This window comes from Aphelocoma coerulescens, unplaced genomic scaffold (genome assembly GCF_041296385.1).
Source record: "Aphelocoma coerulescens isolate FSJ_1873_10779 unplaced genomic scaffold, UR_Acoe_1.0 HiC_scaffold_235, whole genome shotgun sequence".
Classification (NCBI taxonomy): Eukaryota; Metazoa; Chordata; class Aves; order Passeriformes; family Corvidae; genus Aphelocoma; species Aphelocoma coerulescens.
The window spans coordinates 878-23142 of record NW_027183580.1 but is presented as its reverse complement, the minus strand read 5'-3'; the positions used below and the strand labels follow the sequence as shown (position 1 = coordinate 23142).

At 57.6% G+C, this 22265-nt stretch overlaps 1 protein-coding gene across 1 annotated transcript; it reads right to left on the bottom strand.

Annotated features, from left to right (window-relative positions):
- Positions 1-14390: 14390 nt before the first annotated feature.
- LOC138101301 (serine/threonine-protein kinase PAK 3-like) lies at positions 14391-21077 on the bottom strand. The gene is made up of 12 exons (XM_068999130.1): positions 20999-21077; positions 19978-20015; positions 19403-19525; positions 18467-18614; positions 17720-17783; positions 17077-17125; positions 16666-16778; positions 16292-16409; positions 15443-15542; positions 14965-15161; positions 14735-14872; positions 14391-14492 (listed from the first exon to the last, which is right to left on the bottom strand). Exons 1-12 carry the CDS (start codon positions 21075-21077, stop codon positions 14391-14393), a joined length of 1269 nt encoding a protein of 422 aa, XP_068855231.1.
- Between the last annotated feature and the right edge of the window lie 1188 nt (positions 21078-22265).

Below are 22265 nucleotides of genomic sequence, written 5' to 3'. Positions count from 1 at the left end.
GCTAGTTTTGGGATGAGGCAGGATGTCTGTCTGAGACTCCCGCTGGTCTTATCAGCGGTCTCCTATCTTTTCTTCCTGCTCTGCTATGCTGACCAAGCTAGATGCATTGCTCCTGACAAACAAATTCTTCTGCTCCCCATCCCCCTGATTCACTGGTCCCAGTGTATCCTGGTGTCCCATTCTCTCCCAGTTCATCCCATTCTGTCCCAGTCCTTTCCGGTCCCTTCCCGACAGCCACCGCCGTTTCCTGTATCTGTGTTCCCCTCCCCCCCCAAGGCTGCCCCCCCACCCCCCAAGATGCTGACGGGGATCGGGGGCTTCGTGTTGGCCTTCGTCTTCCTGGCGCTGGGGCTCGGCTTCTACCTGCACAAGCAGGTGATGGGAGGGGCCCGGGGGTCGCGTCCCCCCTCTCCTGGAGCTCTGTGCTCCCCCGGGGCCCCCCAGCCCGGTGTCACCCCCTTTGCTCTGCCCACAGAGCTCCTGAGCCGCCGGTGGCCGCAGCCCCTCCCCGTGGCCTCGGGCCCGGCCAGGACCCCCCGCTCCATCCCCGCGCTGATTTTGGGGGTCGTGTGTCCCCCCCAGCCCCGCTGTCACTCTGCCCCTGCCCGGCTGCTCCCAGTGTTTCCAGGAAGGCTTCCCAGTTCGCCCCGGTCCCGTTTATTGGGAAACAGTGGGAAGGGACTTTGGGGGATCCCGCGGGGGGACCGAGAGTGGAGGGGGCAGAACCGGCCCCAGGATGGATCGAGAATGGGGACCCCCGTGTGTCACCCCTGTGTCACCCCCCCCCCGGGGGGCCCTTGGGAGGCACCTGAACCCCAAATCGGCACCCAGCGAACCCCAAAGGCGCAGAGACCCCCCCCTAAGCCGCCCCACAGCCCCCAACGACCAACCAAAATCCCCCGCGAGTATCAGATAATCAGAGAAGGCGTTGAACAACCTTCAGCCAATCAGAGCGCGCGGCGCTGGTGACTCACCAGTTGCCAGGCAGACCCGCAGCGCTCAGCGCTCCCCACCCGGACCCCGCCTGCGCCCCCCCTCGCTCCCAGCGCCCCCCGCCAGGGGAATTTGAGGAGGGGGCGCGTGGGGGGCGCCCAGGCCGGGCCCAGAGCCCAGCGCTGCCCCAGCCCGACCTCTCCCGGCTCCATCCCGGCTCCTCCCGCGGGATGCGACCGCGCTGGGAAAACGGGGGGCCAAGGGTGGGCGCTGGGCCCGGGGGGAGCAGGAGAAAGGATGGGAGAGGAGGAGAAGGAGAAGGAGAAGGAGGCACCTTTTAATGATATTTTATTGAGTCTCATTTTTTAGAGACCGGGATCAATACTCCCCAGCCGTCAAGGCGAGTCCCTCAGGGCTGCGGGGCCCTGCTGCCGGCTCACCCCGTGCCAGCCCAGCGCCAGCGCTCAGCGGGGCTTTGGCTTCCCGTGCCCTTTCCCGTGTCCCCAGCCCAGCGTCACCACCCCCGTGTCCCTAGGTCGTGCCCCACCCCTGCCCCCCTCCCCCTTTGTCGAGACACGGAGGATGAGAATTTCCCCACCATCCACCCCAAGAGTTCCCCCGAGCCCATTTCCTCTCGTGCTTTCCCTTGGCAGCAGAGCCCCACCCCTCCTGGCTGCCCCCTCCTGTCAGGGACTTGGAGAGAGCCAGGTCCCCCCTGAGCCTCCTTTCCTCCAGGCTCAGCCCCCTCAGATCCCTCAGCTGCCCCTCAGAAGTCCTCCAGAGCCTTCCCCAGCTCCATTCCCATCTCTGGACGTGCTCCAGCCCCTCCATGTCTTTCTTGCACTTTGAAGCCCAATCGCTGCCCTGTCGCTGCAGGTGCCAAAACCCCAGGGAGACTCCTTGGAAATGGGGGTAGAGAGGAGCCCTTCAAAGGGAAACGTGTGCAAAACTGCTCCCAATGGCCGAGCGGGTTTGGTGTGGCTGCGGGAGGAAGAGATGCTCCGGGACTCCGCCTCGGCCCCGGAGCGGAGCGGCCCGTGCTGCCCCGGGGCGCGCGGGGCTCGGCCGTGGGGCGCGCGGGGGAGAACGGACACACGGGCACCGGACACACGGACACGCGGACAAACGCTCCCAGCGCTTCAGCGGCAGCAGCGGCAGCAGCGGCAGCAGCAGCAGCAGCGGCAGCAGCGGCAGCAGCACAAAAGCAGCGAGTCCACGAACCCTCTGCGTCCCTTCTCCTGCTCCTCCTCTCCCTCTCCCAGTGTCTCGCACCCTCTCCCGCTCTCCCTTTCGTTCCCCAACCCCCCCTCCCGCGGCCTCCCTCTCCCCAGGCCCGGCCGGGCCATGCCCCCGGCCCGCCCCCGGCCCCGGGCGGGGCTGCCCCCTCCCCGCCCCCGGGCGTCCCGCCGCGGTCCCGCCTCCGCCCGGCTCTCGCCGTCCTGGCTGTGGCGCTGCTGGGCGGGCATCAGTGCCTGGCTCCTGGGCAGCATCGCCAGCCCCTGGCTCCGGCTGGCCCGACCCCTACCCCGGCCCCGGCCCCGGCCCCGGTCCCGGCCTCGGCTCCTCCCGGGGCCCGCCGGGGACACAGGCGGCGCGGCCGCTCCCGCCGCCTCCGCAGCGTCTTCCCCGCTCCGAGCTCCGCCGCTCTTGAGCGCGGCCGCCGGCCCCGAGCCGCCGGTGGCCCCTCCAAAAGAGCCCCCATGTGGGGATGGCCGGCCCGGGGCGGTTGAGCGGCGCTCGGGGACCGTTCCTGGCCCCGGGCCGAGCGCTGACGGCCGCGTCTCGCGGGCACGGAAGGCGCAGCAGGGCCTGAAGGAGCGCTACCGGCTGGGTTCGCTGCTGGGGCGCGGCGGCTTCGGCAGCGTCTTCGCGGCCACGCGGCTCTCGGACGGCGCCCCGGTGAGTGGCGGGGCCGGCGGCGGGCGCAGGAGGCGGGGGGCAAAGGAGGAGGAGAAGGAGCATGGGGCTGGGCACGGCGGGCGGCGAGCTCAGCCCGCTGCTCCCCTTGCCTTGCAGGTGGCCATCAAACGGGTGCCGCGGAACCGCATCGGCCATTGGGGCGAGCTGGTGAGTGAGCGAGGGGCAGCGGGAGAAGCCGGGGCGCGACGGGCGGGGATGAGCCGAGGCCCGGCAGGGTGGAAGCCGCCAGAACACTTCGAGGGAGAGCGGCCGTGGGGCCAGCGGAGCGCGCAGAGCGTCCCCGGCTGGCTGAGGGCTTCCCGAGCCCCGGCACGGCATCAGCTCCGCTGACAGCACCGTGCTCCTCCCACAGCCCGACGGCACCCGAGCACCACTGGAGATCGTGCTGCTGGACAAGGTGTCCGCTGGCTTCCCTGGCATCGTCCAGCTCCACGAGTGGCTGGAGCTCCCCAACAACGTGGTGATGGTGCTGGAGCGCCCGGAGCGGTCTCAGGACCTCCTTCACTTCATTTGGGCACGGGGCTTCCTGTGCGAGGAGGTGGCGCGGCACCTGTTCCGCCAGGTGCTGGAGGCCGTGCGGCACTGCACCAGCTGCGGGGTCCTGCACCGGGACATCAAACCGGAGAACATCCTGGTTGACCTGGCAACCGGGCAGGCCAAACTCATCGACTTTGGCTGTGGCACCTACCTGCAAGCCGCAGCCTACACCAGCTTTGCAGGTGAGCCCACGCAGGGGGAGGCTCCTGGTAGCGGCATCTCACAGCCCAACATCTCACGGCCCAACATCTCACAGCCCAAAGCCAGCTGTGGCAGGGGGGATTCTCCCTTTTGCTGCCAGTCATGGCAGCCGGAGTCTTCAGCTGAGCTGCTTTTGAGCGGCGCTGGCTGAAGGGCTATTTTCCAGCCTTGCTGGCAGCCTTTCGCCAGCCACTCTGCCCAGGACTGGCGCTGGGGCTGGGGCAGCCAGCGTCACAGAAACACCCGTGGGTGGGAGTAGCAGAGAGGGGGGCCCAGAACCTGTGCTCCAGCCCGTTTGGTGTGCAGGCGAGACAGGGCTCGGACTGCTCTGCTGCCCGTGCTTGCCTTGGCTTAAGAATGGTTTCTGGGGCAGTGCAGGCAGGGAGGATGAAAGCGTGGTTTTTCCCCAGCACCAAGTGGGTTTTTCCTTTGCATGGAATGCTCGGGCCTTGCCAGGGCTTCCGCTGCCCTCTTGCGACACCAGCGGCTTCTTTTCCAACCCCCAGTTTGTACGCAAGTCCCAGGTGCTGGCAAGAGGGCAGCGGGTCACGCCGCGTGCCGCTGCTGCGGCCCCCGCATGCCCAGGGATGCTGGGGCGAGGCTCTGGGAGCAGGCAGCGTCCCCCTGAAGAACTCCACCTCTATTCCATAGGAACACCGTCCTACAGCCCCCCGGAATGGACCCTGTTAGGCTGGTACCACGGCGAGGCAGCGACCGTCTGGTCCCTGGGCATCGTGCTGCACCAGATGGTCTGCGGGGAGCACCCTTTCAGGAGGGGCTGGCACAGCACCTGGGGCCGGCTCTCGCTCCCACGACGGCTCTCTCCAGGTGGATCCTCGTCTCTGCAGCACGGGGGGAATAGCAGTGCTGGGAGACAGCAGCGGGCTCAGGAGCATCCCGCACTGGCAGCTGCTGAGCAGGTGGCAATGTCCTGCTCTCCTGCTCTCCAAAAGAAAGAATTGATGGCAAAGTTTAGGCACAGCCCTGAGCACACGCAGCACGGCCTGGCCATGGCAAGAGTGGGGCAAAGCGGACAGGAGCCTTCTGCAACTGACTGGCGCTTTCTGCTTTCTCTCCGCAGAGTGCCAGGATCTCATCCGACGGTGTTTAACCGTGCTCTCCTCGGAAAGGCCCTCATTAGAAGACCTGTCCTGTGATCCTTGGATGCAGGATATTCACATGCCATAGGAGAAGGGAGAGAGCCACGTGCACGCTTTGACCCAGGGAGCCGGTAAGTTCCAGCTGCACACGCGCCTTGGCAGGAAGCAGCAAAGAAAGGCAGAGATTTTGTCCTGCCTGAATCGCTGCGCAGGGCTCCTCAGCTGGGCACGCGCAGCCCTGCTGCTGGAGCTGAGCTGCTCTTCCCAGCACTGGTGGCCCCCATGCCAGCTGCTTTTGCTTGTTCTGCTTCAGCGACAGCCGGGGCCCTGGGCAGAGCACTGACAGCCTGCTCCAGCCCCAGGGAAGAAGGAGCCCCTGGAGAAGCTGTGGCAGGTGCGGCTGCTGCTGCTGGAGACATGGAGGGTGACATCAAGGATGACAAGCTCTTCCTCCACCTGGCAAGCTGAAGATGATGGACTTCAATTGTGGCACCTTCTCCAAAGCCAGGCTCCACAGCGAATTTGCAGATGAGTCCACATGCAGGGGGATGCTCCCAGATTTGTGCATTGCACAGCCTGGCCGGGAAGCAAAGGTTTCCCCCTTTGCTGGGGCGGATGCAACCAATTCTTCAGTCGGCTGCCAAGCTGCTTTTTGGCAGGGCTGGGGGGATGGGCTGGGCTGGTTTTGAACTGGGAGTCTGCTCCTGGCCCTGCCAACAGCCCCCAGCACCCACCGTGGCCCGCGCTGGGGCTGGGGCTGGGGCAGCCAGCCCGACACAAACAAAGCCCCATGGTGGGAGCAGAGGTTGGACACCAGAAGCTGTGCATGGGCTGCTTTGCTCTGCAGGCAAGGAAGGGCTTGGGCTGCTCCAGTGCCCTTGTTTGCTTTGGGCTCAGCATGACTTTTGGGGGCAGTGCAGGGGGAAGGCAGAAAGCGTGGGCTGCCCTGGCCCGTGGGTGGGGTTTTCCCTCGCATGGCAGGCTTGGACCTTCCTCAAGGCCCAGCAGGGAGAAGATTTTTTACCTTTTTCCTTGTTTTCCCTTTTTGTCTGTAATCTCTTTTCATTGATTTATGGTTTGTTTTTCCAAAGGAAGCATTCTAGGTGCTGTCTGGTCCGGATGGCAAAGTGCTTGGGAGCAGCTGTGGCATGGATGGGACATGCCCTTGGAGAAGGGCTGAGGACACCGTTTGGGAGCAGCTTTTCTTCTGGCGGCGGGAGGCGTGAGGTGGGTGCCCGTCCTCTTGGCACGGCTGGGATAAGGGCTTTTGGGAGACGGCAGCGAGCACAGCGGCATCCTGCTCTGGGCAGCTGCTGAGGAGGTGGCTGTGCCACGGCCGGCTGCAGGCTGGGCACGTGTCCTGCCCTCCTGCTCTCCTGCCAGAGGCAGCAATGCTGGGCAGCTTTGGGCAGCGCCCTGAGCGCGGCCAGCATGGCCTGGGCACCGCGGGCGGCTGGGACAAGGGGGACGGGAGCCTTCAGCTGACGGGTGCTTTCTGCTTTCTCTCCTTGCAGCCGGGCTCTGTGGATGCTGAGGCTGCTCTGGGCTCCACCAAGGCTCTGCTGCGGCTCAGCCCCGGGGCCACGAGAAGCCAAAGAAGAAACGCCGTGACCTGCAGCAGAGACGTGCTTGAGTAGCTCGGCAGTGCAGCTCAAGTTTGCAGAGTGTGCACCTCCGGGGGAAAATATGACACCCCCCCAATAACAAACTTGTTCAGTAACTTCTGAAATGAAATCAGTCTGGGATGACCCCCAATGCCATTTTTCAGCTTGCTCAAGCTGAAGCCCAGCCCTTCTCTGAACAGTTCTCTCCCCCACCTGCCTTTTGCTCCACAAGTGCTCCCTCTTTCCCCCAGTGAGTTCCCAGCTCACCGCAGTCCCCATTGCACTGTAGCCTTCCTTGATGGCCCTGGCCATGAGGAAGAATGAGCCCCAGGTTTAGGGACTCGTGTTGTCACTGGCTGAAGAACAGCAATGTCTCAAAGGTCTGGTGAGATTTGGGGGTCATTCAGAGCTGCTCTCCAGGCCTCAGCTCTGCTCACTGCTGGCTTCCCACTTCCTTTTCCTCATTCTTCACAAAGCAGGATGAGCTCTGTGAATGCCCTTGACCCTCGCCACCCTTCCCAGCCCAGCCACCCAGCCCAGTTAGGCTTAAGCTGGAGCTTCTCTGTCTCCTCTGGCACCCCAGTGCAGTCCCCTCTGTGGGGAGCAGCAGCCCCAGAGCACAGCACACAACAGTGCAGGCCACAGCCGGAGCAGCTCCCTGCAGCCATGGCTTGGCTCTTTGTGGCAACCAAATGCTCCCTGTTTGCAGCTGTCCCTGGAGGATGGCCCCAGGGCAGAGCCCAGCCGGGCTCCCAGTGCATCCCCTGGAGCCTGGGGCAGACAGCGCTCGCAGAGCTGAGGTTCATGGTGAGCACCCAGAGCTGTGGCTCGCAGTCGGTGTTTGCAAGCGTTGTGATCTCATCTCCTGCAACCTGTGGGGAAAACGAGCTGTGCGGCCAGGCCAGCACCGCCCCTCTTGGCAGGGACGAGGCTGAAGGCCTTTCCTGTTGCCGAGGAGGCGGCATTAAGCCTTAGCGGGGCCTGGCACCTGTGGAGCCGGATCTCGCCCGCTGTCCGGGACTCGCTGCCCACCAACCGCCCCCACCCGCCGCGCTCCCTTCTGCAGGGACAGAAGGCTCTGGCTGTACCAGGCTTTCCATCACGTCTGTGTACCCATAGCTGTGGAACGCACATGGAGAGGGAAAGTGTCAGTCACGGTGCTTGCACACTCCTTCCTTTCCATACAGGACACATTCCTGCGCACCCCCTGTCAGGGTCTATTCAAAGGAGAGGCATGGATAGAGATTTCCCACAGAGCTCTGACTCTGGCGGAACTCACCTTGTCAGCCAGCAGCCAGGGCATTTTTTTCCCAGCTCTGTGTCAGTCGGTGCCCAAGAGCTGAAGGGAGCAGCATTTAGAAGCAGTTTCCAGATTTCTAGGCAGGCAGTGGAGCTGACAAGCATCCGTGCAACTCGCCGTGTTCATCAGGAGGGGCTGCTGCTTCTTTGGGAATACGGCACAATAGAGACACGAGACTTGGAAAAATCCCAGCTCTCTGTGGATTTGCGCAGGAGGAGGAGCAGCAGAAACACTTTGTGTCTGCTTGTGGGGACACAAGGTCCAAGGAGCGGGGCTGGCAGAGGGTGACCTGGGCCGCTGGCAGCTCAAGTCCCGTGTGTTGGGTCTGCCTGAGGGAAAGTTCATGGGCCTTCCAGGGCTGTGCTTTGCATTGGTAGCTGGACGGGTGCTGATAATAGAGCGGTGTTCTGGCTACTGCCCAGCAGCGCTGTCCCTCTGCCATTCCTTCCCCCATCAGAGGGGATGGGAGTGGGCAGGATCCTGGCAGGGGACACAGCCAGACCAGCGGACCCAAATCAGCCAAGGGGATGTTCCAACCATATGACTCCAGCTCAGATGTATAAAGCAAAGGGAGAGAGGAGGAAGGGCACCTTTTCCCCCAGAAGCTGAAGTTTCCCTGAGGGTTCCAGTTCCAAACTGTTGACCCTTTTTGGAGGCATAAGATTGTCACCTCATAGTCTTCCAGTCACCCTCGAGTTGTAGAATTTTAGAGCAGTCAAATCAATCAAGTTCACATTTTCTAGATATTGCTGTGTCATTTTCTTGATATCCACGTGAGAGGGGACACAGTGATGGATGGGTTTGCATGGGAGCTCCAGAGCCCCGGAATGGAGAGCCTGAGTGTCCCAGCAGGATTTGCAGGAGTGTGGGGCAGCTGGAAAGAAGATCGTGGGCAATATTCTCCTGCCTCCATCTTCCAAGGCAACTTTGATTCAGTCCCTGTCTGCACCATGCCATGGGGCCTCCAGAGGCCCAGGGAGGTGTCTGGGTGGCCCCAGAAGGCACTTGCAGAACCCTGGGGCACCAGGGAAGGGGTAGGAGCATCCCTGTGGTGCTGGGAGAGACACGCAGAGGGGGCCACCCCTGGTGCCCAGGCAAGAGCTGCATTCAGGCAGCCAAATTCATGCAGGGTCTGCCCGGGCGCTGCCAAGGACCTGTCCAGTGAGCTCCTGTCCTCTTTCACCTCTTTGTATTTTCTCTGTATTTCTTTGTATTTATCCTTATTATTATCTTTGTATTTGTTGACCCTCAAAATGCCATTAGAAATCATTTTCCCTCAAAATAAATACTGACTTATTTTAGTGTGCTGCTTTGGACAAATTTGCAGGAAAATATCCTCTGACAGAAGGCAGGTTACAACCAGCCCTCTCCCACCAGGTCTGGGAAAAAAATATTTTCCTCTGAGGAAAGTGAAAGAGAACCTATTTATTTAACAAACACACAGGAAAAGGATAATAATGCTGAATACTAAAACCTCTCGCTGTGGAGAGAAACCTGGGAAGATTTCAGAGTCCTTCTGTAGGTGTGCTCTCTCTCCTCCTCCTTGGAGCTGGGTTGGTGTCCTCCAGGGCCTCGGTGGAAAATTCTCCCGGTGTGTTCTGATGTTGAAACAGTCCAGAAGTGAAGAAGGGAAAAAGCCCAAGTCCCAGGAAAACAAACTTCAACTCTCCATCTCCCTCTGGAGAAAAGGAGCCGAAAGCGGACTGGAAAGCAAGCAGGGCGCTCCCTCCGCTCTTCTCGCTGCTGCAGCAGAACACAGAGGCGTGTGTGTCTGTGTCCTTGAACAACTGCTTTGAAAAGTTTGCTCGGTTTTTTCTCTCTCCCCCGTCGGGCTCAGTTTAAAGGCACAGAAAGGCACAGGATTGATTTCTGGGCAGAGAGCAGCGATAGGGGATACACATCATAAACTCACCCCCAGACAGGAATGTACAGAGTTGGAGAGCTCTACAGTCCTGTGTCTTTAGTTCCAAGGGTATGGAAGTGTCGATGGGTCCTTTGGTAATCGCACAGTTCTGTATCGGTTCCCGCCATGTGGAGCCATTTTTATACAGAAGTCAGTGTATTCACACAGCACAGATTGTTGTGTTTTCCTGTGTATCAATTTCTGTGTAAACCTGCATCCCGTTGTACAGTTTTATCGATGTATGAATTTCTGTGTAAAGCTGCGTGGCCTTGTAGAGTTTGGTTCAGGCTCTGTGGGTGTTGAGAGAGTTCGATGGATGTTTGGCTTTCTCTCCAGATGTGTATCTGTACAGGTATCACCGTGTGACCCATCAGACATTTAACTGTGTGAACCAAAAGGGATCTTTGTATCTTTCCATATGGAGAGCAGAGATGGAACAATCTGCAGGAAGCTTGTAACAGAATGTTGGGGTTTTGGGAGTTCTCCTGGGGTTTTCTTCTGTTAAAGGAATTTTCCCCATCCATGTTGCCACGGGGACAAATTACTGGGTGCTTAAGAAAAACAGAAAACCTGGCCATAGGGGTGGGGTGCATCTTGCTACTCTTTTTTTCACCTGGCTGTGTGGGCAGTCAGTCCCTGGCGTTTTGGATGACGGAGAGAGAGGCTGCTTCTTCGGCTGCTTTCCTTCTACCGGAGAGACCCCGGGATTCCCAAGCCCGCCTTCCCTGCCCCGCTGGGAGCCAGGCTGCGGCCGCCCTGCCGCTGCCATTGCTTCAAGCCTTCGCTGCTCTGTAGCCCGGCTCTCCCTGCCTGCCGAGACCTCCGGGGGTTCCCACCGCAGCTCCGGAACTTTGATACATCTTGTCTGCCATGCAGGATTTGTGCTCATCCCTGCTGTTCCAGCCTGCCGTTCCAGCCTGCCATTCCAGCCTGCTGTTCCCGAGGGTCCGGCTGGACATCGGGATCGGCTGCCCAGGGGGTTTTTGAAATCTTTGTTCCATCCCTTCCCGGGATCCCAGGCCGTCAGTGCCGTGTGCTCCCCGAGCTCGCTCCGGAGCGCCCCCTGCAGCCGTGGGGGAACCATCGCACCTGCCCTGCTCACCAGGAGCCGCCAGCGCCACTGCTGGCTGAGAGCAGAACTGCACCCAAGGGGAAACGGCCTGACAGCCAAGAAGGCTGGGACTGGGTTTGTGATTGTTTGCTGTTACTGCCATAGCTATTGCTGTTTGTTTGACTGGTTATACACATATAGATATATATTAGTAAAGAACTGTTATTCCTGTTCCTCATATCTTTGCCTATAAAGCTCCTTAATTTCAAAATTATAATAATTCAGAGGGAAGGGGGTTGCAATTTTTTTTCCTTCCATTTCAGGAGAGACTCCTGCCTTCCTTGGCAGACACCTGTCTTTCAAACCAAGACACTGGGAGCAACTGGGACCACAGTGGGGGCAAATGCTATCATACAGGGAGTGACTGGGTTCATACTGGAAGTGACTGGAGCCACATTGGACTCTTACTGAGAGTGAAAGCAACCATACTGGGTGTGACTGGGAGCCACTGGGACCACGCTGTGTGTGAGAAATGAGACAACTCTTAGTTAAAAATTAAAATAATTTATTAAAAATGGAAAAATTGAAAAATTACAAAAATTAGCAAAATATAAAAATTTGGGATCCTATGGCTCGATAGATGGTATGCCCCAGGAGCGCAGGGATTTTAGATCTTCTGGCTGAAACAGCACTAGAGCTCAGGTAGAGAAAAAGGACTTACAGTGCTAGGCTGGCTTTTGGCTGGTCCAAAAGCAAAAAAATATTTCTAAAGGCTCCTTAATAGGAGTAGGCTTTCCCACCACTATTTTTTTGTTTGTTTGTTTGTTTTAATAAATTGCATGCACTAATTCCCATCCATTTGCTGCAAATGATCCCCCAGGAAAGCTTCCACAAAGGGCCCCATAGCTGTGGCGGTTCTCTTCTAAAGCAGCCCAGGAACAGCTCCTGGGTTCAGGAGCAAAGCCTAAGCGGTTAGGAGCTTGCACTTCATTGCCAAGGGAATTGCTCTCTTGGCACACCGTCAAGGGTCACAGCAGAGAGCCAAGGCCTCTAATGGCAGGATTTGGAGCAAGAAAGTGCTTTCCCTCACTCCTGGGCAAGTTTTAGAAGTACTTGTGAGGCTCCCTGCCAGCCTGCAATTTGCAGGTTGTCTCGGCTGAAGCAGCAAGCTGAGGAAATGACAGTGTCCAATGCCACGCGCTCTCCCGTGGAGGGAACGCAACCCCTGCAGGTTACGTTGCAAATACTCTCCAGCCGCCAGCGAGTGCAGACACCCCCTTTTTAGCTGATGCTGTTGGCAGGAGCTTTAGCAAAGGAGCGGCACCTTAATGGCACTTTTGCTCCCAAATCTGCTTCATCACTACAAACGAGCATCAAGAGCAAAGTGAAGCAAAAGCCGTGTGATGGCTACCCCCAGGATAAACCTTTACTTACGAGTCAGGTGGGTCAGGAAGTAGCCGGAATACGCCACAGAAAAAACCGTGCAAACCGCGGCACAGACTTGCCCGATCATTCTAGCAGTGCTGTGCGGGTTTGCACACTGAATGCCACCCGGGGGAAAAACCAAGACTCCTCTCGGGGTGCAGGCCGTCTGCTGAGAACGCCTCAGTCACGAGGGTCCTCCTGCAGCGAGCGAGCCAAAGAGCTGCTCTGGACAAGGAGGCCTCGCGCGCGCCGGGACAACGTCGCGCTGACAGCACTGTGATGCGGCCCGGCTCCCTTGATGTCACAATAGCAGCCGCTCTGGCTCTGTTGGCGTAGTTACGCCCGGCAACCGAAATCTTCTGTACAGCTGACGCAAAAGAAAAGCCTGGGAAGATCTCCTCAGTCATAAAGCAGGAGAAAAAATCCTTACCGTCCATAAGCCAGTGCTCAAGGCATCCCGGGGTAACTCCGAAAATGCACCGATCCAGCAGGCCCCCAAGAAATCCAAGCAAACGTGGCTTTTCCTCCCCAAGGCTTTGACTAAAAGCAAGTGTGCTTGTTCCTGCTGGCATCTTTGTTGCTTCTGAAAGCCCTAACTGCTTTGATGACATTTAGGGGACAAAAGAAGCCAAGGAAATCAGTTTCCAGGAGTACTGCAGTGCGCAGTTGCTTCTTGAGCACGTAGGTGCATGCTGACCTTTGCTCGGACTCACTTTGGAGCCTGACCTCCCTTTCTGGCAGGGAGGTGTTGGCTTGTCTCCTGACACAAAGCTCCTCTCTTCCTGCTTGCTCTTTCTTTGGCACCTTAACGTCGGACAACATGCAGAAGAGCTGCGCGCTGATTCTCGGGCTGCCACAGTTTTGTTGTGTTGCAGCTCTGGCAGCAGCCTGCGGCTACCGCTCTGCGGTGGCCTGCAGGTGCCGAGCCCAAAGAAGGCCCGTTTCAAGCAGTCAAAAGCTGCAGCCTCACAGATGTTTGCCCAGGCTCCATGCTCCCTGTAAGATTCCTTGCAGACATTTGGATAGCCACATCCCAAAGAAAATGAGATGCAGTCATTCCCTTCTCTGTCAAAAGCTCCAGTTAAAGGCAGGAGCCAGCTTGAAAGAGGAGAGCAAGTACTGAGTGGGAGAGGGAAACGAGTGCATGCAACTCCTCTGGAAACCAACTCTGCTTGCCCATGCACGAATGACTCTGGGCTTAGCTCTCTTTTCTGGTGACTCAGCACAGACACGTCCTGTCTGCTGGGGGACAACTGCTGCAGTGTCTTTGAGGAGCTTCACACTGGGCTCTTCACACGTCGGATGCTGCGGGTGCCATTTGAAAATCGATGCAATGGCTGAAAGGCCCAGCTGCACCTTGAAATTCTGTTGCTGAAAAACTGCAGTAATTTACCAGGGTAATTCCCCCAATTTGAAAGCGTCTCGTTTTCCCCATCTCCTAGAGAGCTAACGTCAACCAGCCAGTTGTAGAGCTTACAGAAGGAAGAATGAGGCCTTAGCAGGGAAAGCCGAGCGTAGGCCCTCGGACTCCCTTGAGCAGAGCGCGTTAGTGCCCCAAAAGGACCAGAGAGGGAAGCGTTTGGGGGACGTGCCATTTCAGCCCTCCTTGGCTCTTGGATGCCACGTGACCGCCAGGAAAGGGGAACAAGCGGGGCCTGCTCCCTCCTCCTGCCCCTCCCTGAGGGGCGGCTGGCGCTGGGGGATGCCAGGGCACGGGGGGCGGGTGGGGGGGCAACATCTCCGCAGGGCGGGCGGAGCGGGAGCGGCCACGGGGCGCGTGGGGCGGGGCAGGGCCCCTCTGTGAGGGGGGAGAGCCTTGGGCCGCTGGGAAGCAGCGCAAAGCCATGAACAGGACAGCCCGTCCAGAGCGCACGGCTTCGAAGGCGCTGTCCAGCTTAGGCCCAGTGTGGCAAGGAAGGGAATCTTCCAGGGTTCTGAAGGTTTTACAGCCTTTTATTGCCAGTCCTGCTGAAACCAAGGGCTGAAACCAAGGGTCTTCCAGCTACTTCTTCATCTTCATCTTCATCTTCATCTTCATCTTCATCTTCATCATTCTGTCCTCCTGGTGACCTGTTCAGGCTGACAGCTCATGCCTGGTCCAGTTCTGCTGAGTCCCAGCTTTTTCTTTCATAGCTTAATCATCAGGATGACGATTGGTCCATTTCTAGCTCCAGGATAGTTCTCAGCTTCCCTACATCAGCAATACTCTACTCTTAGCTAAACAATGCTCCTTTAATGAAACTTTCTGGGGACTGGAGTCCTAACGAAAACCAGCTAAGCTAAGAAAATCTCAAAACCATAAACTTCCTAACTATGGAACAGCTAAATTATAAAACTCAGGGGATGGCCGAATCTTCTCTTAAATACGGTACATCCCCTCTTCACTCCTCTGGGCTGGCGGGGCACCAAGGCCTCCTCAGGCGCAAGCGTCTCCTCTCCAATCTTCCTGCACTTGCTTGGCTGAGATGATCAGAGCAGCCAGGCTGGAGGCAGGATCGCCTGAGGTCACAAATGGATGCTGCCCAAAGGAAAAACACAACCAAAAGGAACCATGACTTCCCAAGATCACGTCCAACAGGCTCAAGCAGGGCTCCTCTGCTACCAGGAAGACGCGCAAAGAGGACCGAGGGCACCATCTGCCCCTCCGCCTTCCGCTCCCGGACCTGTCTCGCCCAGGCCCACGTGGCCCACAGTCCTCTTCGGCCCTTCATGCAGGTGTCCACAGCTCGCAGGGCTTTTTGCCGCTTTGCTTTTTCTTACCTTCAGGAGTTCCTGGGCAGACCAGCGCCTGTCCTCGTCTGTCTGCAGGCAGCAGCGGAGAAAGTCGCGCAGGAGAGCCGAGTGGTGCCTGGGGTTTTGCAGTTTTGGGGCCCCGTTCCTTTCTATCAGTTCAAAAACCTACCAAAAAGGGAAGCGGACACTCTACCTGCTCCTTTCCTAGCCACAACAGCTCTCTCTGCACAGAGCCACACTTTGAAGCTGCACCTTACCCTGAGACGGGGTTCCCTCTGGTAAGGAGCTTCCCCTTCCACCATTTCCAGCCCCACGATCCCCAGTGACCAGATGTCCACTTTGGGGCCGTAGGCTTCTCCTCTCACGACTTCTGGCGCCATCCAGCTGGGAGTGCCGACGCTGGAGCTGCACTTGTCGTGCTCAGGGGTGAGCTGAGCACAGAGGCCAAAGTCAGCTGCGGAGAAAAACAAACCCTGTCAAAGCCAGCTACAACTGGCAAACCCAGCCAAAGAATTGCCCGCTCAAAGCCTGACAAGGCCACGGTGAATCTAGCTGGAAAAGCAGCAGTGCTCTGCTTCCGCGGGGCTGTAGCCAGGGAAACAAGGCATTGGCCTCTTCAAAAACGCCCTCAGGTTTGGCGCACTGGCCAAGCAGTGCTTCTGGAGAACTGGCAGTTACCCCAGAGCAGCCCCAGAGCGCATCCCGGGAACGCTGCGCCGGACCAAGGATACCCACCCAGTTTGACAGATCCGTCCGTGCTCACAAGAATGTTGCAGCTTTTGACGTCTCTGTGGATGACTCGGCGGGAATGAAGGAAATGCAGTCCTTGCAGGCACTGAGAGAGAGAGGAGAAAGGGAAGGGTGAAGGTTCAGGACCTGATTTCATCCCGCAAGAAAGGAACGGGCTGGACGAGAGTGACAGCTTTCTCAGGGAATTGGGAGCCAGGGCGCAGCATCCTAGTGCTGTCAAGAGGAAGAGCTTGCTGCTTCAACACTCTTACGCGTGTTCTATCTTTCCAAGCAAAGGCACATCTGAGCTTCCAAAAGCCCCTCCTCCCTTCGGTACGTAGCGCGTGCCCTTTGGCTGGGGGGCGGCATGGCAAAGATTTTCTTGGTAGCCTTGTGGCAGCAGAGGAGGAAGCAGCACGTTAGACCTGTTCCAGAATCCAACGCCATCTGGGCTGCAATGCTATCCTTTGAAGCTGAGGACATCTCCTTTGCCCTTAGCTTGAAATTCTGCCACCAGCGTTCAGGCTTGGAGCGGCAAGGAATGCAGGACACACAGACAGGCTCCAGGCAAACGTTGAGAGGCAAAGCTGGCAAGAGGAAACAAGTGCGACACAGCGAGCGAGCCAGCGAGCCAGCGAGCGCGAGCGCCCCAGCACAACGGCAGCACGTAAGAGTGCGAGAACGGAGCCTAGGAAGTGCGGGGACACTGGCAGGCAGTTGGCTTCAGATGTTCTTTCTTCTGCGTGTCGTGACAGCAACAGCAAAGCAAGGCCGTGAGCAAGAAATCTCTGCTGTTCTTAACCACCAGTTGACAAGGGCCAACAGGCCAGGGGAAGCACAAGCGGCATCCCTCACCTCCCGACAGACAGCGCCTATCTGTCCTTCCTCGAGGTACACTGCCCCGACTACATCATACAACGTGCCGCCGTCCATGAACTCCATCGCCAGCCAGAGCTCTCCATCGACCAGGTAGCTGAAAGAAGAAAAGCCCGGCATGGAGAGAGAGGACCTGGGCACAGCCCAGTCACCCGAGGGGCTGACCCAGCTTTCTGGAAGTGCTCTCCAAGCTGCATTTGCCAGAGGAGATTCTTGCAGACCAAGTGCAACCTCCTCCCACGCACTGGAGGAGAGAAATCCTAAACAGCTCCATTTTCTGCCAGTGACCAAAGGGGTTTGCCACTTTGGGCTTGCAGTATCCTAAAGGAACACTGACATGAGAATAGCCCCACCTGTCTAAGTAGGACACAATATTGGGGTTCCTACTGTCCCTCATGGCCACGATTTCATTGACAGCCAGCTCCTCGGACATCTCCTCTTGAAGAGCCATTTTCTTGATGGCCACCTAAAAGGACATTGAGAGACCGTTGACTTGAGAAGCCGCTCGTCGCACGAGATCCCCAGGAACACGCAGCGAGTGCTTGTGCAATGACGCAGCCCAGCTGTGCCAAAGGGCAGAGCTTAGGAGAAGGACCGAAGCCCGTCCCAAATGCCGTCTGCAGGCTGCTGAGCCTAGGCTGTGCTTCAGAGGAGCAGCCTCTGCCGCAGAGATGGAGCGGCCACCCAAAGCTCCAGCCAAGGCTCGCAGCCGCGGCGAAAGCGCTCCAGAGCTGCAAAATCTGCTGGGGGCATTGACACTTTACCTGTTGTCCTGTGCTGGCGTCGAGGGCTTTATAAACAGCTCCAAAACCCCTAGAAAGAAAACGGCAGCAGAAAAAGCCCTTTAGTCCCTGGCGGTGAAAGCCAGCCTAGGCGGGAGATCTCCCCAGGCTGCCTGGAGCATTTGGAAAACGCCTGGCTGCAGCGCCTCCCCCGCCAATAGCACAAGAGCCCAGCAGCCCTCTGCCACGCAGGGTGTCCAGGAGAAAACTGAGGCCCAGTGTGAACACCAAGGGCTGCTACAAATCTCCAAGGCACACGCCCGATTGCTTCCGTTCCCAGCCTAAGGGGGACCCTTTGGAAAAACTGGAGAAGAAGAACTTGGAAAACTCTGCCTTTGAGAAGTGTTATCTGCCAGCTCTCGGGTGACAAGGTGCTCTGGTAGGCCGGCAGGGGCGGGACATCTTCCAGGCCCTGCTCCTTGCTGCAAGCAAGGCAGACCTTGCCAGCACCAGGTTGTCTTTGATGATGCCTTCTGACTGCTCTGACTGAGCAGTCCTGAGAGGTGGCAGGAAGGTAAAGCCGGAGTCTGACCGTGTTCGCAGCTTGCCTGACTTCACGCTTGACGCTGCACCGGCCAAATGACCGGGCCCGTGGTTTTGCGTAAGGAGCAGGCGTCAGACTTACCCTCGTCCGAGTTCTTCAAACGCCGAGTATTTCCTCCTCGGCTCGCCCAGACTCACAATGCTCCCTGAAAGACAAAAGCAGTGCAAGGTGCTCACTTTCAAAGGGAGATGCCGCTCCCCAGACGATCCAAGATGCAGCCCCACTGTCGGGAGCTCTGTGCCCATTGCAGTCACTTGGCTTCCAGCCGCTGAGAACAGCGAGCGGGAGGGCCATCTTCTCTGCCTTTCAGCAGTTGGCCTTTCCAAGAAGGACTTCACGGCTCTCAAGCACAGCAGCTCATGTGATAAGCCAGAACGAAGGGCCTTTAGGAACTGGGCCCTCCGAGTTAAGGAAGGGCCTCCGCGGCCTCTGCAGTGGCACCTGCCGTCACCGGCAGGGCCACTTAGGAGAACAGTGTGCAGCAGTGAGAGGAGGAGCGAGAACAGTCGTAAAAAGGGCAGCCAGAGAAGAGCTGGGGCCCGAGAGCTCCCTGGGGCCCAGTCACCCGCTAGGTGCCAGCCTTCTGCTCAACAGAAACAATCTCTGCTTTTGTCTTTGGCACAGAGGGCAGCCCAGGAAAAGTCAAGCCAGTGCCAGCTGCCCTCAGAGGCAGCGGGAACACGCCGAGCGCTCTCTTGCTGCCTCAAAGCACAGCAACAGGTTCTTGGAGGGAGGCCTAAATGCCTCTGTGACACTAAAGCGAGGAGGAACTTCAGAGACCCGCAGAAAACACACCGCTCTGGCAGACCAGAAATACACCAGACGTACTCAGTCTCTTCAGGCTCTGCTCCTCTCTCATCTCCGGCTGCTGGGCTGGGCTGCTGAACGAAGTGCTGGCACGTGGGGGAGTGCTGGCTGCTGCAGAGCGCGCCGGTGAAGCGGCACGTTGGACGGCAGAGCGCGCGTCAAGAGAGAGCTGGGACAAGAAAGGATTGCCCGTCAGAAAGGCGGCTGGCACAGATGCCCTGCAGAGCACACGGCAAAAGGAAGGCTGTCAGCCACCGCCAGGCCTCTTTGGCTGGGGGGGTTTTGCATGTCCCCTTCTCAAAGGCAACGGGCAAAGCCCAAAGGCTGCTGTGATACAGCAGCACATGGCCAGGTTCATGCTACATTTTATCGATTTTCTGCAAGACCACTGCAACAAGGTATTGACGAGCTTGCAAAGATCCAGCAAGAGGTGGGAGCAGGGCCCCAGAGCCTTGTTGCTTTCCTCCTGCTGTGTTCCCCTGGGCAATGAAGTCACCCTCGAGTGGGCATGGTAGCGTCTGACCAGAAGGCCAGTCTGCTCTATGTTGTGCCTGAAGCTAATTGGTCCCTCCCAGGGGCCAGTGTCTCCTAAGTATCCTGCAAGGCTCTCAACTGAGTCTTTGGACCGTCTCTGTCCACTGACCACGGGGAGCCTGCACGGACACCGTGCACCGAGGGGCTCACTTCTACGCTGGCAACAATTGAAAGGCACAATGCTGCCTCTCGTCTGATCCCAAAGACATTCTCAGGCCCTCTCAGCGTCCCAGCAAAATGGCGCTCAAATGGGAAAGTTCAGAAGCCATTTGCCAGGGGTGCCTGGCCTGGCTGAAGCAGCACTACGTCATGGCAGGCACACAGCCCCCAGCATCTTCAGGCACGAGCGGCAAGGGCTGGCTCGTCAGAAACTTGAAGCTCGGCCCTCCACCAAAGGCAGTGCCAACCACAGGCGCCACTTACTGGCTCTGCACGTTCAGGCCGTGGATGGACACCAGCTGGAGGCTTCTTGTCATTTGGCTCCTCTTCCGCATCTTCCTCAGCAAGAGAGGGAGCCAGAGGAGCTGCTGACCCTGCTGGTGAGCCCTGCAGACAGACAGCAGTGAGAGGGACAGGGAGCAGCCAGTCCTTTAGGAGCTGCTTTCTTGTCAGCTCCGTAAGCTGCTTTCTTTTCACCCAGACTAAGGGGAAATCAGAAACTTTGATCAAAGTGGGATTCTGAGTCGTGAAATTCACCCTCTTAAGGTGGGCAAATTAGGTGGTGCTCCGTCTTGCTGTGCATTTGATCCTCCACCCTGGCTAGAATCAGCAAGACACCTTTGGCCTGCCACACTTGCCTTTCATCTCTTGAAAGGCTCTTCAATGGAAAATTAGGAAAGAGCCAGTGCTCCCTTTGCTGCTGCTGATGCCAACACCGACTTGGCCTTTCTTTCCGCCTCCCAGGCTGGCACTCTACACTCTACCACAACAGGCCAAGCTCACAGCTTGCCGCACAATTCTTACATGCCAGCAAGGTCAGAGGTTCCTTTGCCACTCACCAAAGGACGGGCTTGTCTCCATCCGCGTGTGAGGTGACCTGCAGAGAGCAAGGCAAAAGGAACCAGATGCCGTTAGAAAAGTGCCTGTGCTGGGGAGTCCCACAGGACAAGTCAGTCCCAACAGAGAGCATTTTCCTTTCCCAACATCCCTCCAGGAGCAACACAAGATTTTCCCACTGCAAGCAAGAGAACAACAAGGACACTATACTAGGCTCTCTCTACTTTTGTCGCTGAAGAAACAGAAACACGATCACAGAAATGCCAAGTGGCCTTTAAGTCAGAGCTTCTGTTCTGCCCAACAGCTCAAGCAGCTTTTTCCTCTTCTCTTTTCTGCAACCTTTCTTTTCTGGTTTTTTGTTGTTGTTGTTGTTGTTGGGTTGTTTTTAATTTGGTTTTTGTTTGTTTGTTTATTTTTTAAATAAATTGCATGCACTAATTCCCATCCATTTGCTGCAAATGATCCCCCAGGAAAGCTTCCACAAAGGGCCCCATAGCTGTGGTGGTTCTCTTCTAAAGCAGCCCAGGAACAGCTCCTGGGTTCAGGAGCAAAGCCTAAGCGGTTAGGAGCTTGCACTTCATTGCCAAGGGAATTGCTCTCTTGGCACACCGTCAAGGGTCATAGCAGAGAGCCAAGGCCTCTAATGGCAGGATTTGGAGCAAGAAAGTGCTTTCCCTCACTCCTGGGCAAGTTTTAGAAGTACTTGTGAGGCTCCCTGCCAGCCTGCAATTTGCAGTTGTCTCGGCTGAAGCAGCAAGCTGAGGAAATGACAGTGTCCAATGCCACGCGCTCTCCCGTGGAGGGAACGCAACCCCTGCAGGTTACGTTGCAAATACTCTCCAGCCGCCAGCGAGTGCAGACACCCCCTTTTTAGCTGATGCTGTTGGCAGGAGCTTTAGCAAAGGAGCGGCACCTTAATGGCACTTTTGCTCCCAAATCTGCTTCATCACTACAAACGAGCATCAAGAGCAAAGTGAAGCAAAAGCCGTGTGATGGCTACCCCCAGGATAAACCTTTACTTACGAGTCAGGTGGGTCAGGAAGTAGCCGGAATACGCCACAGAAAAAACCGTGCAAACCGCGGCACAGACTTGCCCGATCATTCTAGCAGTGCTGTGCGGGTTTGCACACTGAATGCCACCCGGGGGAAAAACCAAGACTCCTCTCGGGGTGCAGGCCGTCTGCTGAGAACGCCTCAGTCACGAGGGTCCTCCTGCAGCGAGCGAGCCAAAGAGCTGCTCTGGACAAGGAGGCCTCGCGCGCGCCGGGACAACGTCGCGCTGACAGCACTGTGATGCGGCCCGGCTCCCTTGACGTCACAATAGCAGCCGCTCTGGCTCTGTTGGCGTAGTTACGCCCGGCAACCGAAATCTTCTGTACAGCTGACGCAAAAGAAAAGCCTGGGAAGATCTCCTCAGTCATAAAGCAGGAGAAAAAATCCTTACCGTCCATAAGCCAGTGCTCAAGGCATCCCGGGGTAACTCCGAAAATGCACCGATCCAGCAGGCCCCCAAGAAATCCAAGCAAACGTGGCTTTTCCTCCCCAAGGCTTTGACTAAAAGCAAGTGTGCTTGTTCCTGCTGGCATCTTTGTTGCTTCTGAAAGCCCTAACTGCTTTGATGACATTTAGGGGACAAAAGAAGCCAAGGAAATCAGTTTCCAGGAGTACTGCAGTGCGCAGTTGCCTCTTGAGCACGTAGGTGCATGCTGACCTTTGCTCGGACTCACTTTGGAGCCTGACCTCCCTTTCTGGCAGGGAGGTGTTGGCTTGTCTCCTGACACAAAGCTCCTCTCTTCCTGCTTGCTCTTTCTTTGGCACCTTAACGTCGGACAACATGCAGAAGAGCTGCGCGCTGATTCTCGAGCTGCCACAGTTTTGTTGTGTTGCAGCTCTGGCAGCAGCCTGCGGCTACCGCTCTGCGGTGGCCTGCAGGTGCCGAGCCCAAAGAAGGCCCGTTTCAAGCAGTCAAAAGCTGCAGCCTCACAGATGTTTGCCCAGGCTCCATGCTCCCTGTAAGATTCCTTGCAGACATTTGGATAGCCACATCCCAAAGAAAATGAGATGCAGTCATTCCCTTCTCTGTCAAAAGCTCCAGTTAAAGGCAGGAGCCAGCTTGAAAGAGGAGAGCAAGTACTGAGTGGGAGAGGGAAACGAGTGCATGAAACTCTTCTGGAAACCAACTCTGCTTGCCCATGCACGAATGACTCCGGGCTTAGCTCTCTTTTCTGGTGACTCAGCACAGACACGTCCTGTCTGCTGGGGGACAACTGCTGCAGTGTCTTTGAGGAGC